At 43.9% G+C, this 17,052-nt stretch overlaps 1 protein-coding gene across 1 annotated transcript in view; it reads right to left on the reverse strand.

Annotated features, from left to right (window-relative positions):
• The window catches only part of CFAP69 (cilia and flagella associated protein 69), a 630,939-nt gene that overhangs the window by 32,977 nt on the left and 580,910 nt on the right, over positions 1-17,052 (reverse strand). The window contains exons 21-22 of the mRNA XM_085631353.1: positions 11,716-11,802; positions 1,418-1,522 (exon numbers count right to left, since the gene is read on the reverse strand). Coding sequence (XP_085487479.1) covers positions 1,418-1,522; positions 11,716-11,802 — 192 coding nt within the window. The remainder of the gene's footprint in view (positions 1-1,417; positions 1,523-11,715; positions 11,803-17,052) is intronic.

Genomic DNA, 17,052 nt, shown 5'->3' on the forward strand with positions numbered 1-17,052 from the left:
CCAAGTATCCGCTAAGCATGGCTCCACACTCTGGAGACAGAGGTCCTGGACAAAGGATCCAATGCCTCTTCCCTCATAGACCCCTTGACAAGGGCTTTGATCATGTACAGTGGGTGCTCAGGACACTGTGTATAGCTTTTGTCCACACTGTACACCCTTTCTCCTTGGTCTCAGTGTCAACATGGAAATTAACTTTATCTATTTTATTTTTCAAAGTTCTTAAATTGGTTGGTGGAACGCCAGTAAAGGCGATCATTATTATATTTTTTGTGAATCATTATTTGTTGTGATCATTTTGTTAGCACCTTTCCTCATTCACAGCCCGTCCATTCACAGCCCATCAACCTCATACATACTGTCATCCAAGAATTGAGGATACTATTCTCTCCCCTAATTCCACAGGGGTCAAAGTGTGCTCTCCTGGCCACTATGTGTGCCCCATGATTATTTTGTCTTAACACAGCGTTCTTGAACCACCCACATCAGAAGATTAAACAAAGTTCCAATCTGAAACAGCCAGTCAGATTTTAATGCCTGTGACGTATGTGAACACTAATGTGGCCAAAAAGAAAACAATGTCTTTCCCAATTAGATTCATTAAACATTTTAATCTGTGTTTCACAAGCCAGAAGTTTGCATTCAAGATAACTATTACAAATATTTGAAAGAGGCGCGACTCAGCAACCACTCATTGTCATGGTTTCTAGTAATATGCAAGTCAATTCAACGTATGCAGTTAAATTACAACTGAATAACATAATGCACAGACTCAAACATTAATGTTTTTAAGAAAAATTAGGCTTGAGTGTGCATTATGTGATTCAGTTGTGATTTAACTGCATACTGTGAATTGACATACATATTACTAGAACCATGACAATGAGTGGGTGCTGAGTCACGCTTCTTTCAAATGTTGATGAAGTTTCTCCTGTGTGGAAGAGTAAGATGAAAGATCTTCCACACTCGTGCATCTCGATATTTGAAATACAACCATAACCTACTATAGTGATACGTGTGATTTCACTTTGTCTCAGTCTCTCCTTTGTAAATCACTAACTATTGAAAATAGTTTGAAGCTCCATATGTCGTGTAGAGCCATTACCCACAAGTTCCTATCACTGTATGATTTAGGCACATTGTTCCGGCCTTCCCAAAACACCAAAGCCTCTCAGTTGATATCTGCTTACCTCTGACTGGTTACCTCTGCATGCCCCACACCACCACTGACTTTCTTACCAACACTGAAACACACACACACACAGCACTACTGCCACAAACACAAAGAGCCATGTACACCCATCACAACACGGATCGCATACAACAATTTATAGCCCAGACCTATTTGCTTTGCCAACGATTGTTCCTAAATTTCATGTAGTCACTTTCTTGTGAATTTAAATGTTTAAACCATACTTACTGTTGTACGTAGACCTGGAATTTGAGTTGAATGGAATACTCCATTTTTGGGTCTGGCCTTGGGCCTAGACGATTCTATGGATTTCTCCTGAAGTCTTTTTGCCTTCTATTGAATAAAAGAGGAACACAATTACACTATGAGATGATTAGAAGACATTAACAAATATGAAAAATACATTATTATGAAATTCATCCTATATGTGGTCGTCCAAAACCAGTGCATATAGCATTACAGGTGCATGCAATATATTTATCGGGTTAAAAGAACAGGTATCATATCATTAAATAATCAATGCACATATCACTTCACCTAGTTCCTTAGATGTGCACAAGAAAGGGCCCAGAGGAGGGGGGAAGTATTTCACAGTTACTTGCAACAACACAGTTTTATGTACTATACATATTTAACAATAACTCACTTTACATATAACATCAACAGTTAAACCAGATGAACATGTATGTCTAGAATACTAGACAAACAATATAATGCAGATGCTCCAGATATCTTGAGGACCCCCTGAAGATTTCAACACTCATTTGGCCGACTTGTCTTGGCCCCATGCCCATCCCAAAGCAACAGATTAAAAGCCTTGGCATATGGCTCGACAGCTCCCTCTACTTCAACCATCAGGCCACCAAGCTCTCTGCTACTTGTTTTGGCCTGATGCGGATGATCAGGAAAATTCTTCCTCTGCTCCCTTTTCCAGCGAGGAGGATTATGGTACAGGTCCTCATATTGTCCCGCTTGGATTACGGGAACGCACTATATCTGGGAGCCCCTCAGTCTACTATCCATAAACTTCAAGTAATCCAAAAATGTGCGGCTCACCAATTGCTCCAGATCCCCCGTAGACAAACAGCAAATCCTGCTTTGAGGAATCTCCACTGGCTGCCCATCCAAGCAGGATCCAGTTCAAAGCTATGTGCCTGGCCCACAAAGCTATTTGGAAAACCGGCCCTCATATTATTCAGTCCTTGGTCACCCCTTATCAACCCTCTAGGAACCTTCGTTTCAGTTCTTCTTTTCTTGCCACTCCCCTGAAAGTCTGAAGATCTAGGTGGGGTGGACGCTCGTTCTCTCTGAATGCCTCCAACCTTTGGAATGCCCTCCCCCCACCACTCTCCGAGGAGAACCTAATCTGCTGGTCTTCCGGAAACTGCTCAAAACACACCTCTTTATTTCAGCACACTAGCAGGATTCTCTCTCTTTTTAAGTCTCTCCGCTCCGCAAAGCGCTAGGAGGCCTCAGGGTAGCTAAGCGCTATACAAATCCAATTTCATTCATTCATTCATTATGTTACTCAGGTTTTCTGTGGGACATAAACTGCTGGTAATTATTTACCTGAGGTGGTACTAGTGTTCATTGGCAGTACAAAAATAACATTCATCATCAACAAGCTTTACAGAAAGGTTGGTGTGGCCTTTCTTCCAAACTCAATTACAGTGCCTTATGAATTACAGAAACTGTGACAAAGGAGGCAGAGTGGTGGATTTCACTAAGAATGTATATCTAGGCATTGGCATGATAGACAAAGGAGGCAGAGTGGTGGATTTCACTAAGAATGTATATCTAGGCATTGGCATGAAGTCATGCAGAAAGCAATAAGACAGAATTGCTTTTGGCTAGTATGTCTGGGAATTGCCAGTCAGTTGTGAATCATCCTTACTCCAACATGAATGGAGTTTAAGAGCCTGATATTCTGGACAGAGGAAAACATAGCACTGATGCAAGATTTTCTGAAATAAGGGATGATGAGGAGCTTGGTGAATCTGGATTAGAGCTCCTTCAATGGCTTAAATGTGAAGTTCTCACCTTGTGAATATTTCTCCAGGCGTCAGACTGGATCTAGAAACTCAAAAGCTATACGCCTGCATGCAGGTAGGTGATGTGGGCGTCCCAGCATTGAAGTCGCATCAATCTGGAAGTGATGAGTATGGCTGCATATAAGCGTCTCCCTTGCACACTGATGTCAGTTGTTTTCGAAGACTTGTACACACCCTCAGACAGAGAGCCTATCGGCAAATTGGCTTGACCAGTTTTCAGACCTCTAGTTTGGGACCTTAGAAGACGAAAAAGAGTCCATTTCACTTAACAAGGAGGAGGAAAGGCATTGAGGAATCTGTGGTTAGAGTATCCACCAGAAAGAGTCCTATCGAAGGCAAGTAGCTTGTTCTTCTGATGGATACTTCAAATCGGAGTACTCTCATCTTGTGAATAGATACCAAAGCAGTACCTCACTAGGTGGTGGGTCTGTGGAACTGCTCTGACCAAAATTTCCAGTAGGACCGAACAGGCAAATGCGCATCCTGACAGCCCTGTCAAGGCAATAGTGCATTGTGAATGTGTGTAAAGATGGTCACTCCAGCGTAGCAGCAGCAGCTTTGGCTCAAATTGAATGAGCCCTTAATCCTTCACCTGGCTGCGTCTTAGCTAATGAGTATCAGATTTGAATGCAAAAGACTATACACCTAGAGATGGTTCTTTTCTGCACTGCTGTGCTTTGCTTTGTTCCTAATTAGCTCACAAAGAGTTGATCATCCACTCAGAGATCTGGTTACGTTGTGTTATGGTATATTGATTTGTATACTGCACTAATCACCTGAGAGGGTATTCAGGTGCTTGGGCTGGTGTGTAGCCCCCAAGATGCTTATACAAAGAGCTAGGTCTTCAGATTTGTGCAGAACTCAAGAAGTGAGGTATGGTCCTGTGTTGTGCAAGGCTTTGTATGTGTGCATGAGCAGTATTAATTGACTGGGCTTGTTAATCGGGAGCCAGTGAAGCTTCCTGAGGTGCGGTGTGTCAAGTAGGTGTGGCATGAAAGGTTGAGTACGAGCCTTGTAGTGGTGTTCTGGATGGTCTCAAGTCTGTGTAGGAGTTGTTTGGAGATTCCGGTGTAGGGAGTCCAGCCTGCTGGTCATGAGTGCTTGCACAGCCGTCTGTCTAGTGTTCTGAGGCAATCATTTGAATATCTTTAGCCACAATGAGTGCTGTTTCGGTGCTATGGTGCTTTCTGAATCCTGACTGAGTGTCGTCTAGAAGATGGAGAAGTTCGAGGTGGGCTGTGAATTGCTTGTTGATGACCTTCTGAATCATTTTGGCATGATAGGAGAGCAGGGAGATGGGTCAGAGGTTGCTCAGTTGATTCGGGTCAGCTGTGGGCTTCTTGAGGAGGGCTTGGATTTCTCCAAGTATCCATTCATCCAGGAAAATGGCAGATGTGATGGAGGTGTTGATGATGTGAGTTAGGGTGGTGCTGATTAGTGGCTGTAGATGTTTGTGATTTTGCAGTAGAAAAACTCCAAAAGGTTGTCACAGAGTTGTTGGGAGGCAGCAATGTTATTGAGTGTGGCTGAGGGTGAGGCGAAATCCTTAACAATCGAGAAGATCTCCTTGCAGCTGTTGGCGCTGGCTTCAATGTGGTTCACTAGTTATTTTTACTTGGTACCTCCTATTTGCTGGTGATAGCATCTGGGTGCAGCCTTATAGGTAGTTCTGTCGGTGGTGCCGTGAGAGGCACTCCATTTACTTTCTAGCTGTATACAGTGTACCTTGGTGTCTTGGAGGTCTTCTGGGTCCAGCTGGCCTTCTTGTTTGATGTACTATGCTTGCTGGGTTTGATGGGTGCGAGCGAGTCCGTGCAGTTCTTAATCCGGTAGTTGAAGTTGTTGATGTCCTTGTCGAGGTTGTCTGTGGTGCTGGGTTGATCCATGCTGAGGGCACTGAGCCAGTCTGCTTCTGTGATTTTTTCCCAGCTGTAGCTTGGAATGCTGAACTTGACAGAGGTGTGGACTTGAGGTGTGTAGATTTGGAGGTGGATAATGGACTGGTCTGTCCATGTGAGTGGTGTGTTGGAGTTGGAGTTGATGCTGTCACTAGTGCTGAAGATGGAGTCTAGTGTGTGTCCTGTGGTGTGTGTTGGTTCTGTGACGAGCTGGGTGACTCAGATTTTGCTCAGGCTTTCAAGGGGTGCTGTGGAGCAGGGGTCATTTCAGTCTTACAGGTGAAAGTTGAAGTAACATCGGAGTCGATGGTGAGCGGAGCAACAAAGTTGATGAGTTAGGTAAAGGTGGCTGTGGTCTAGGTGGTTGGTAGGTGAGGGTTCCGGTTAGGGTGATTTTTTCTGAGATTTGCTGCTTGAAGTGCAGGTGTTCCTTGAATGGGGTGGTGTGCTCTGTGAATGTTGTGCATTTTATGGATTCCTTGTAGATGATAACAAGGCGTTCTGGCTTGTAAAGGTGGTCCTGCAGAGTGATCTTGTAGCCTGCTGGGATTGCTGTGGGAATGTTGGGAGCCGTTGAGGGGTTGAGCCAAGTCTCTGTGATGAAGAGGATGTCGGGTGTACCACAACTCAGCAAGTCCCATATTTCGGATGTGTTTTTGCTGAGTGATTGTGGTACGATCAATGTAAAAACTGAGAGCCATCTTGGGATCCAAACAATGGTGTCTGTCCTCCTCTTTCGAGGAATTAAGTGGACCAAGCCAGGTCGAGAGGGAGACAGCCTGCCCGACAAGAAAATGTGTTACCACTTTTACAGAAAGGCAGCTCAAGTTCTCAACACTAGTTTGTCTGGAAAAAATGTTATATAAAGCGACTGGATCGAGAGCGCCTACAGGTCATTCATGCAACAAGCTGACATTGTCTCCATTGCGACCGATAAGAATGTTTCTAGGGTCAACAGATGAAATGGGCAGCTGTGCATTGGCTCAATGGGGTGCACATTAGAAAAGTGAGTACCAAGTTTTAGTTTCACTGTGGCATCACAAAGGGCTTCTGCGGAAACATATACTGTAATCCCCATGAAATCTCATCACCACAGGTTATTTAAACAAGGAGGGCTGATATTGAAACCTTAAAAAAGCTGAAAGAAACAAATAGCCATTAAAACTGCCCAACACAAGTCTTTGTTGGGCCAATGAGAAAACAAACAACAACACTTGAGACAGCTTAGCTTGTAGCAGGTCAATCTGGTGGGTAGCATACCAAGCCACAAACTTGTCCCTGCACCTGACAAACATGGATTTCATAGATGAGGGTTTAGCTGCCACAATAATATCAACTACCTCGGGAGGAAGATCAAAGGAAACTAGCTACTGCTGGACTGTGAAGGCTGGGGTGCATGACCCCGCCCTGTTGCTGTGACATAAGATCACCATGAAGCGCCAGATTGATCGGAGGACAGATGTTCATGGCCTTCAGGTCTGGATATCATACCATTCTCAGATGAAGTGGGCCCAGTCGGTATTGATCTTCGTCAGAACTTGAGCCAGGAGGGGTAGAGAAGGGAAGGTATATAGGAGTCCTAATCTCCATTCTAAGTAGAATGTGTTTCCAACAGCCTTCTTGCCCTGGCGGGTCAGTCACTGCTAGAGGCCCACAGCCTCTTGACACAGTACAAAAGACCCCCACACCACCCTGCTTGTTGTAGTATGACATGGGGGTAGTGTTGTCTGTGAGCACCTGCACTATCCTCCCTTTGATAAATGGTAAGAAAGCCTTCAAAGCAAAGCGGATTGCCTGCACCTCCAACAAATTGATGTGGGGGCAGATTTACACCGGAGACAATTTCTCTGATCTCCACCTCTCAAAGATGGCCTCCCCATCCCAAAAGTGATGCATCTGTGACCACTGTCCGCTCTGAATGGGGTAAGGAGAGGAGTTTGCCACTGACCCAATTGCAATCTAGCAGCCAGCACTGCACATCTTTTGAAGTCTACTCCGAAACCTGGATGGAACCTAATAGGTTACCCTGTGGGGTGCAGTCTTCCTGCCCCACCCCCAGGGGCAGACAGGGGGGTTTGCCTCCAATTTACCCCTGTGGGGGGCAAAAGCCCACTAGACACCAGGGAGCTCAAAATGGCACCAAATCAAAGAAAAGGAGGGGGCGGCCTACACTGACATCGAAGCAGAAGGGCAATAGTGTCTTTCTGCCCCCTCCCAGGGTGGATAGGAAGTTTGTCCCAATTGGGAAGGTTGCCCCAAATCTGCCCCTGGTAGAAAGTCCACTAGACAACAGGTATCTTGCCTTTGAGGCAAAAAAAGGGTCACAGGGATTGCACTCAGGCATTGTCCTCAAGGCAGACAGGGGTGTTTCCCTCAATTTGCCCCTGTGGGGGGCAGAAAGCCCACTAGACTCAAAATGGTGCCAAAACAAACAGAAGACATGATATACCCGAGGCTTACCCTGGTATCAAGCCATACCCCTACCCCAGAAGAGGCAATAGTGTCTTTCTGCCATCCCGGCAGATAGGAAGTTTGTACCAGTTCAGAAGGTTGCCTTAAATCTGTCCCCTCAAGGGTAGAAAGCCCAATGAACACCAGGGATTTTTGTATTTAGGGCAAAAAAAGGCACGTGGACGTCACACTCTGACATTATGCCATACTCCCACCCCAAAGGGCACAGACCAGTCATTTGTTTTGGCCTCCCCAGAGGGCAGAGCAGGATTTTGCCCCCAATTTCCCCCCAGGGGAGGGGTAGAAAGCTCACTGGAAGACCGTACTTTTTTATTTTTAAGAAAATAATGGGGTGGGCCTGGCCCATCCTGACATCAGGCCCTACCCTGACCCCTAAAGCCTCAACAGTCTTTCTACTCCTCTGTGGACTATAACATCCCATCCCACAGGCATGCAAGAGGACATTTGATTCTTTTGGGTGTTGTTTTTACATTTGGCCAGGAGGGTGGGGCTTAATTCTAATATCGTCCCACTTGCCATGGTGAATGGCTGCACTTTTGCCAGCGGCCAGAGCTGCTGACTCCGGAGCGCGGGACTCGTGGTTCAATCCCCAGCGCCGGCAGCAGCTCAGCATCATGTGACTCTAGGCAACAGCTTACTTATTCTCCCCAACGGCTCCCAGTGCCTGGATACGCTTAAGGGTGTTAAGTCGCGCTTAACAAATCTGGAATTATAAATTGAGCTTGGGTAGGCCGCTACATGGAGAAAACTACCAGACCCAAGCATTTTAGAAAGCATGACATCGAGGGGCGCTCAGGGTGGTATGCCTTGCGTGGTCCCATAATGTTTTCTGACCCACAATACTCTGCATGCCTCAAATTCTGCCTAAAATCATGTATTTTCCTTGCATTTTTGTGATGTAAACTTCCAGAATACACAGGGTTCTACAAAAGTCCTACTGTCCAGCATTTCCCCACTTGTTCCGATAAAAACACTATCCTTCTTGTATGGGTGTGCCTACAGTCTACAACGGGAAAAGACCCAAAATGTAATGTGGAAACATTTCCTGTCCAAAAACTAACCTGATTTGGCAATGGGGGTAGCTGCGTTTAATGGGCCTGAGCTTGGCCGCCACCTAGGGAAATCTACCAAGCCCACATATTGCAGAAAGCTAGACACCTGGGGAAGTTGAGGGTGGCGTGTTTCATGTGGATCCCAAGACCTTTCTTACTCTCAATTCCCTTCAAACCTCAAACTTTGCCTAAGTAACATATTTTCCTTGCATTTCTGTAATGGAAACTTCTGGAATAAGGAGGGATCCATAAAATTCCTACAACCTACCATTACCCCACTTGTCCCGATAAAAACGCTACCCTAGTTGTGTGACTGGACCTACTGACCGCAAAAGAAACGGATCAAACCAGGGTCAATGGAAGTCTCACACTGGAACTTCCATTGACGTAAGGAAAAAGCTTGTGGGATTCACCCAAGTCACACCACCTTGGAATCCCCTGGTTGTCTGGTTTTCATAAATGTCTGTGATTGGTAGGTTTCCATGGGTAGTGGCCCAGCACAGACCCAAATACAGCAGCTACCACTATCGCTGATCTCTCTATGTAGAGCTTTAGTGCCTTTTGTGAGGTAGTCTCTTGGCCCACCACACAAATGGGGTACCATTGTTATCTGGAAATGTGTCGGAACTCTGGGTGGTGCAAAATTTGTGGATCACCACAGATTCCGGACCAATCCTGCATAGACATGTGAGGAAAATGTGTTTTTTAAGTCAATGTTTGTCATTTGCAAGGGATTTTGGTTAAAAGAAACTTGATGAGAGCCACACATGTCACCCCTCCGTAGATTCCCACAGGTGTCTAGTTTTCAAAAATGTGCAGGTTTGCTAGGGATCCCTATGTGCCAGCTGAGCTAGGGAACAAAATCCACAGCCACCCTCTGCAAAAAAAAGAGTCAGTTGAGTGGAAAAATGTGAAGTGTCTTTGTTGCGTTTTGGGCCCTTTCACATTGTGGGCATTAAGCCTACCCACATAAGTGAGGTACCATTTTTATTAGGAGACTTGGGGTAACGCTGGGTGGAAGAATGTTTGTGGCTCCTTACAGATTCCAGAACTTTCCATCGCAGAAATGTGGACAAGATGTGTTTTTTTAGTCAAAGTTTAAGATGTTCAAGGAATTCCGGGTAAGAAAACATGGTGAGAGTCGGCTAAGCTAGGGCCCAAAATTCAGAGCTACTGACACTGCAAAATAAGGTAATTTTTCAGTGGAACAATGTGATGTGTCCATGTTGCATTTTAGCCCCTTTCCTGTTGCGGGCACTATGCCTACCCACACAAGTGAGGTATCATTTTTATTAGAAGGCATGTTGGAACATAAAATAATAGAACATTTGTTCTTACCAATTGGATTTCGCTGCATTTGTGCCTTCCAAATGTAAGCCAATGTGAAAGAAAGAAGCCATTTTGAAAAATGTCTTCTGAATCACGTTAGTATGGATGCCAACAGATTCAGAGATGTACATATACCTGCTGTTCCTAAACTCCATATCTTGTGCCCATTTCAGAAATACATAGGTTTTCTTGATACCCATTTTCACCCTACATATTTCACCAGAGTAACTGGTCAAACACTGTACGATGCTGTTCAGTTGGTGACTCTGGGTACCGCGGATTCTCGGAGAAGCTACAAACCCTATATATCCCCACAACTTGAAGGGTCTTGCAGATGTAATGCGATATTGCTTTTGTAAATTGACCACTGTGACAAAAAGCTACAGATGAAAACGTTGTCACAAATGTCTGTTTTTTCCTACTCATTTTCAATATTTTTTATTACAACAGCTAGTTTCTTTGGGAAAAGCTTGAGGAATCTACACATATGACCCCTTGCTGATTTCAGAAATGGGTCTGTTTTTTAGAAATCAATAGCGTTCCTGGATCACCCATTGGTTACACACCGGTTTCTGCTACAAACTGCAAGTAGGTTGAAAGTACAAAAATAGGAAAAATGAGCTACCTCTGTGAAAATGACAAAACTGTAGTAAAAAAGTCGGGTCTTTTCATTCGGCTCTGCATGTTCCTGAAAGCAGGAAATATCGTGACTTAAGAACAGCAAACTTTTCGTTGATGTCATTTTTATGGAAAAAAACACAGGCACACTTTTGCGGTGCACTTTTTTCCTATTTCCCCCAGAAAACTAAAAATGTTGCTATATTTTGCTCATTTTCTCAGGGAATCCACAAATCCTGTGTATCTTTAAAATCCCCTGAATGTTGGAAAAATAGGATGCAAATTTGGTGCGGATCCCTAATGTGGAAAAAAGTTACGGAGCTCTAAGCGCGAAATACCTTAACAGCGAAAAACGGATCAGCACTGGGGTGGGGAAGCCCCAGCTGTTAAGGGGTTAATATTGTATTTGCCCTGCTGACTTATGTTAGGCTAGTATGCACAACACTCTTCAACAGAAATTGGATGTAATCACTGATGCAGTGTCAGCCAAGCCTAGGCTTTGAACCAACAACTCCTTTCCTTTGAGGGCCTGCAGTTTTGAGTTTCCCGTTATTTCTCAGTATGGCAAATTGGCAACCGTGCACCATACGGGGTGGGCATATACATTACTCTGTATGGAGGTTCGGGGGGGGGGGGGCGTGTGTGTTTGAAGTTTGCTGTGTTTTCGGTTAAGTCTTACATTTTATGATGGGGTGTGTGCCTCTGTAGGGAGAGTTACGTGGAACGTTATGGGGGTAGGTGCTGTGTATAAGCGTGGATGCCAAGTGCTCGCTGTGTGTAAGGTAAGCTTTCTGGTGAAAAGTAAACCGTGTGAAAGATTGTTTTTCAGAGGTTCTGTATTTAAACTACAAACTTGAGATGGCCTATCCTTCTGTTGGGTCAATCACGAGAAGCTGGTCTCTGGTCACTGGAAGCAATGCCCAGCAGGTAAGATAACGATGGCAGGCTATCAACCCACGTGTAGTAATGGACTGTTTTAAATTTCCCCAGATTGTTAACCTGCAAAGTAATGCTACATAAAAAGCATGGTATATCGCAAAACTGGGGTATTCTAGAAGTATACAAGAGGATAAAAGTATGTACTCTGGTAAAGAAAATAGTCTCACCTTTAAAACTTCAAAATTGGATGTTCTGGCTAAGAAATCCTCCCAGGATTTAACAGTCAATTCATTTTGTTTATGGTTAGCTTGCATCTACAGGATAAAAGTTATATATCTTATTGTCAGCTCAATAAAAGCCAAAAGTGAAAACAAAATGAAATAGGAAGCATACTAAACAATTACAATGCGAATTGAGATATTGAATGGAGCTTCAAATATGTGCATTGGTCAGTACCACAAGTACAATACCCCATTAATTGAAATCAGAACTGAAATTCAGTCAGTCACCACAAATATCTTCCGATAAATTATTAATGAATTATTACTCAATGCTTTCACTACCAGTTTCTGTATGTGCTCAATACCTAGATATTTTCACTTATTCCCAATGATGTCGTTCAAACATGTCTTAGCTTCTTTGGTCCTCATTAAGAGCGGCCTGTAATTTCACATGGGTCTGGTAATGGGAGCTATTGGGTCTGTCCGAATAATAATTATTTCGGGGTGGGGAAATGAACGGGATTTTAATGGGCCACATATAAAGAGAACGTTGTTTTATAAAATAACAGGACATCAAGACACTGAGCAAGTCAAACTCTCACAGTATCAGAACACTGCAAACACTTAAAATATCAGGTCACTCACAGCATCACAACAGTCACATCATGCAGACATGTACAACATGATGCCAATCACAGCATTGTCAACTCAGCATATGCGGACTTTACAATAAATCAGTGCTTAATTGGAGCCGGTGGCTGCAGGTGGGGCCCACTAGCACTCATTTTTGGTGACAGTCACTTATTTTGCTCATTAGACTTTTACATAGAGGAAGAGAGAGAAACACAAAAAGGGGGAAGATGGAGGTAGAGAAAAATAGAAAACAAGAGACAAAGAGAAAAACAAGTGAGTATAAAGAACCCACAAGAGTGAGATAAAGGGGCAGGGAGTGCCTGGTGGTGTAGTTGAAGGAGGCATGTGGTGGACTCATGACTACGCAGCCTTGGCATTACGCACCCCAAACATTTAACAGCATCGGCTATGGCTGTCTGAGCAACATTTTGGGGGACGGCACTAACTATTTAACAAATTAAGTGCTGATGCTAGTCCATCTGCAACATCAAATCCAGCGGGAGAAACAAAATCTTCTTAATCTCCAGTTTTCAACATCCCACCCCTTCACAAGTGTCATATTTATAAGCACTTTTAAAACCTGTAATTGTAAATTCTCACTAATGGTAATCTTCCACGACCTTTCAAAACGTCAACTTTCCAATAGGAAAGTTTACAAATAACTAAAAGTGTTGGATTCACACCAACCTCCTATTGTATTTAAGAAGTTATTCCAAAATTATTTAATATATACTGAAATGTACCATTCTTTCTGTAAAATTATTTTTCAGATGTGAAATTATTTTTCTAGCTGTTCCAGTTACATCAAATAACATTTGTTTGTAATGGCCACTTTTATCTCACAGGGTCTGTAACTGAGCTGGTGCTTACATGTATTAGTAAAGATGGCACCCATGAAACCACACGAGTCTCCAGATACGCCTTCAATTCTGTGCACTGGAATTTAGTTATTTCAAGTACTCCAGAAAATTATTTTGGACAACATTTTTTAACATTTAACCAACTCCTATGTAAAAATCAAACAGCTAAAATGCGTTTCAATGGCATTCTGCCATACAAAGACAAACAAGAATAAAGTACCCACTCTCTCCCTTATTGTTGGCTTTGGTAATTGAGCCACTGAGGACTTGGATGAACAAGCATTTGCAATGCAATCGGCCTCGCCTTTGGGACCGTATATGGATTTAGCTATGCAGCACATTAGCCTGGGTGCTAAAACAGTTATTTTCTGTGTAATTGTGTCCTTGCCAGTTGGCATTGGCTTTCAATGTCTGCATCAATCACCACACCTTAATTGTAACGTTAAACTTTAAGCATAGCACCCTCTCTGTTCAGAGGCTGTGTGTTTAATCGTTGAAACACAACCTAATTCATTTAATTTCATTTGAAAAGTTTATTTCAGTCAAAGACCATACAAGTAGCAGAAAATATAAAAATACTTCACATCACTCATAAAGCAATTCACAGCAGCAATTCCAATAACATGATTTCCAAAGTTCAATGGTATCTCCCACAAACCACTACTAAATCACTATGTGCCATTAGCTGCAACCCCTGCATTGCATTTCCGTTCTAGGTTCTCAGCACATACATACACACACAACTGCACATTGACTTTTTTTTTCTCTCTGCTCCGAAACCTGGTATCACACCCACTGGTGAAGCGGCGATAGACAGAACCATTGCACAGGCAGTGCAGGTCTTCACCGAAGCATGCAATAGTAATGCATGCGTTTCCCTGTTTGGAAGGATTGTGAAAGTTAATGCAAGCATTGTTCGGAAATAGTCAATGGTACCTATGTGTCAGAACTGTGTTGACAGTACAATCAGCGAGTTTATTTTGACTGTTTTATTAAACATAACTCTACCAGGAAGGTGTCAGTGCACTGTACAGAGAACCACTCGGGAGATGCTTGCACAGTAACAATGACAACAGAGATGCAGTCGCTCCCTTGCAATGAGGGGCAGTGGCAGCGATCTGGCACCTTGAGTGGCTGCTCAATCATAACCATTGCAGGGCGAGGCACCTTCCCCCATGGAGTGCATGTGTGCAACAATAAAAAGCTATCTAAATCGCAATTATGATTGCCATTATCGTTATATTTGTCATTATTATTACGGTTGTTGTTCCTATTATTTTATTTTTTAATTATTGTGCCGGATTTTGGGGAGGGCACTCAGGACAGCACGCTCAGGTATGCATGTTTGTACTACTTCTATAACAAAGCGCCGACCCAGCAGCACTATACAAGAAAGGGAGCATTCATCATCTTGAAGACTGTGGAACGGGCGGGGGATGGATGGTGGGTTTCAGCAGTCAATCAGATCACTTATGTCGCATGCCCTTTAATTAAAAGTGCGGTGAGAAACTGCATGAAGTGGGCTGTCCGTTCATAAAAACACTGCTTAATTTGTGCTGGTGGTTAGGTGCATGCACTGACGTTTGGTGACCCGCACTTATTTTTAACCCTCAGATTTTGAACCAGAACAAGAATGAGAAAGGAAGCATAGTGGGAAAGAAGGAGGAAGAGAAATATTGGAGAAAGCAGGGATGAAAAAGAACCAGCAGTGAGTAAGATAGAGAGACAGGAAGGGCAGGTGAAGAAAGAGTCCCGATTTGGGATTAAGACGAGGCTGTCTCGGTGTAAGTGAATGCGGACATTTAGTAGAACCAGCGCCAGGCTCTTGAGAACGGCTACGGGCCCCTGCGTTTATAGTTTACAGATTAAGCTTTAAATAAAATGTGGAGCAGCACAATGGAAGAGATGCCTCAGGCCCTTTAAAATCCCCTCTGGTCCCTTTAAACACAGATTTCCCCTGGGAACGGGTTTGGTTCATGGCCTGGGCGGCATAGAAATGATGTAGGTCCAAGCAAGCAACAACCCTATTTAAATGTGGCTGAGGATGATGTGTGTGCATTGACAGTGGCCATCGGTAAATGGGTATGTTCAGATATTACAGATGCATATCTTGGTGCCAGTTGCGCATTCACAGGCACCCAATTTTAAATGGGTAAAACCCCATGTTAAGATGGCTGTCTGACTGTAGTACTGTAGAGAGGTGTGGCTCACTGGTTAGAGGCGGCCGACCCGTAAGCAGAGAATCGGCCAGGGACCAGGGTTCAATTCCCGACGTGGCAGGGTCATGAACCAGGGTCAAAACGGACTCGATAATTCTCGCCTCGGTACCTACTCTAACCAGGAACACACTCGGCAACTCTGGGCATTAAGCTTGCCTCATCTCTACAACGGCCCCCCACAGACGCTGGGGAAGCCTGGTTTCACCTTGGAGATACCCTGAAAGGGACCATCTCACAGGGAAAACCAGGACGGGTTCCCCAGCGGTCTTCAGCGCCAGGATACTCCATGGAGTCACAGTGCGCTTTACAAGTACATCCACATTTACACTAGGCAAAAAAATGAAAACAGTTGTAGAGGGTCATGGGAGCAAGGAAGGGTGGGGCAGCAAAAGCAACACAAGAACTAGGACAGGTAATGGCGTTATGGGAGTTAAGCAAAGGGGGCAGCAAAATGCGGAGTGAACAAGAAAACACAAGCATTCCCTTGAACTGCATAAATTAAGCTAAAAACATATCTTTTTCGCTGAATGCGAGCAATGTAAGTAATAAAGGACACAAGTGAACCAATCGTAGCACGGAGACCAAAATGCTTTTAAGTATTACAACAGGGGAAGTAAGTAATCAAATCAAAAGAAGACAACTGAATTAAACAAAGCACACAAGAGAAAGGAGGCTGAGTGATGTCTTTTCAAAAAGGATGCCCATCAATAGTAAAAGTGTGTAGGGATTGAACTGATTTCAAATGCTAGGAAGTGGCGATTAAGGAAGTGGCTAGACATCGTACCAAGATGAAGAGAGGCAGCACAAGTGAGCTCTGTATGTGCTCTGCCTGGGGAATGGCCCCATGATAAACGGGGACTCGCCGACAGTGCAGACAAACAGATGGGGAGGCGACTGCTTTCCAGCAAAAGTGAACGTGAGCCGCGGCACTTTAAATCTCCTCCGCGCAGTCAAAAGTACTTTTTGAAGACTGTTCAGTGTAGTCTCTCTAGTACTTGACTCTATCCTCCGCCAACACCTGTCAGCACAGCCCCTCAGCAAACAGCACTGCTGACTCGAGAGATCCCACTCAGCAGGAGTGATGCAGGAATGGTACACTGGAGAGATAAGGCAATGAGATGGGACTTGAAATCTTGTTGTTACTGCTGATCTCCCTTCCCACCTCAGAGAAAAGAATTAAATGATCTTACAATGGAGGAAGGCAAGAGATGTCTGGAAATCATTGTGATGCTGATCCTTAAACTGACAGTGAAGCAGAAGTTCAATTTGACACACGTTGTGCAATGAAAGAGTCAAGTGTACCTCCCCTCCAAGGACTTCAGACCCTGTGCTAAATTAAATTCCTCAGGGCTAAAAATCACACCATATTTAGCAGACCTTTTTAATGCAAATTACTCGCCCCTGCTCTCAGAGATTCATACTGACCGCAAGAGATTGTTTTAAATGGTTACTTGTTGGATAGGAAGAATAGACTTTGTAAAATTGTTAAAATTAATATACCTCTGGGTTTCCTATATCTCTTTCAGGCCTTCATGATTAAAACGGAGCCCGGTTTCTTCGACATGCTGTATATAATTATGTGTATTGCTTTATATGGAAATATATACACACCAGCGAGCCGCTTTGAAATT

The sequence above is a fragment of the Triturus cristatus genome, chromosome 10, assembly GCF_964204655.1.
Source record: "Triturus cristatus chromosome 10, aTriCri1.1, whole genome shotgun sequence".
Lineage (NCBI taxonomy): Eukaryota > Metazoa > Chordata > Amphibia > Caudata > Salamandridae > Triturus > Triturus cristatus.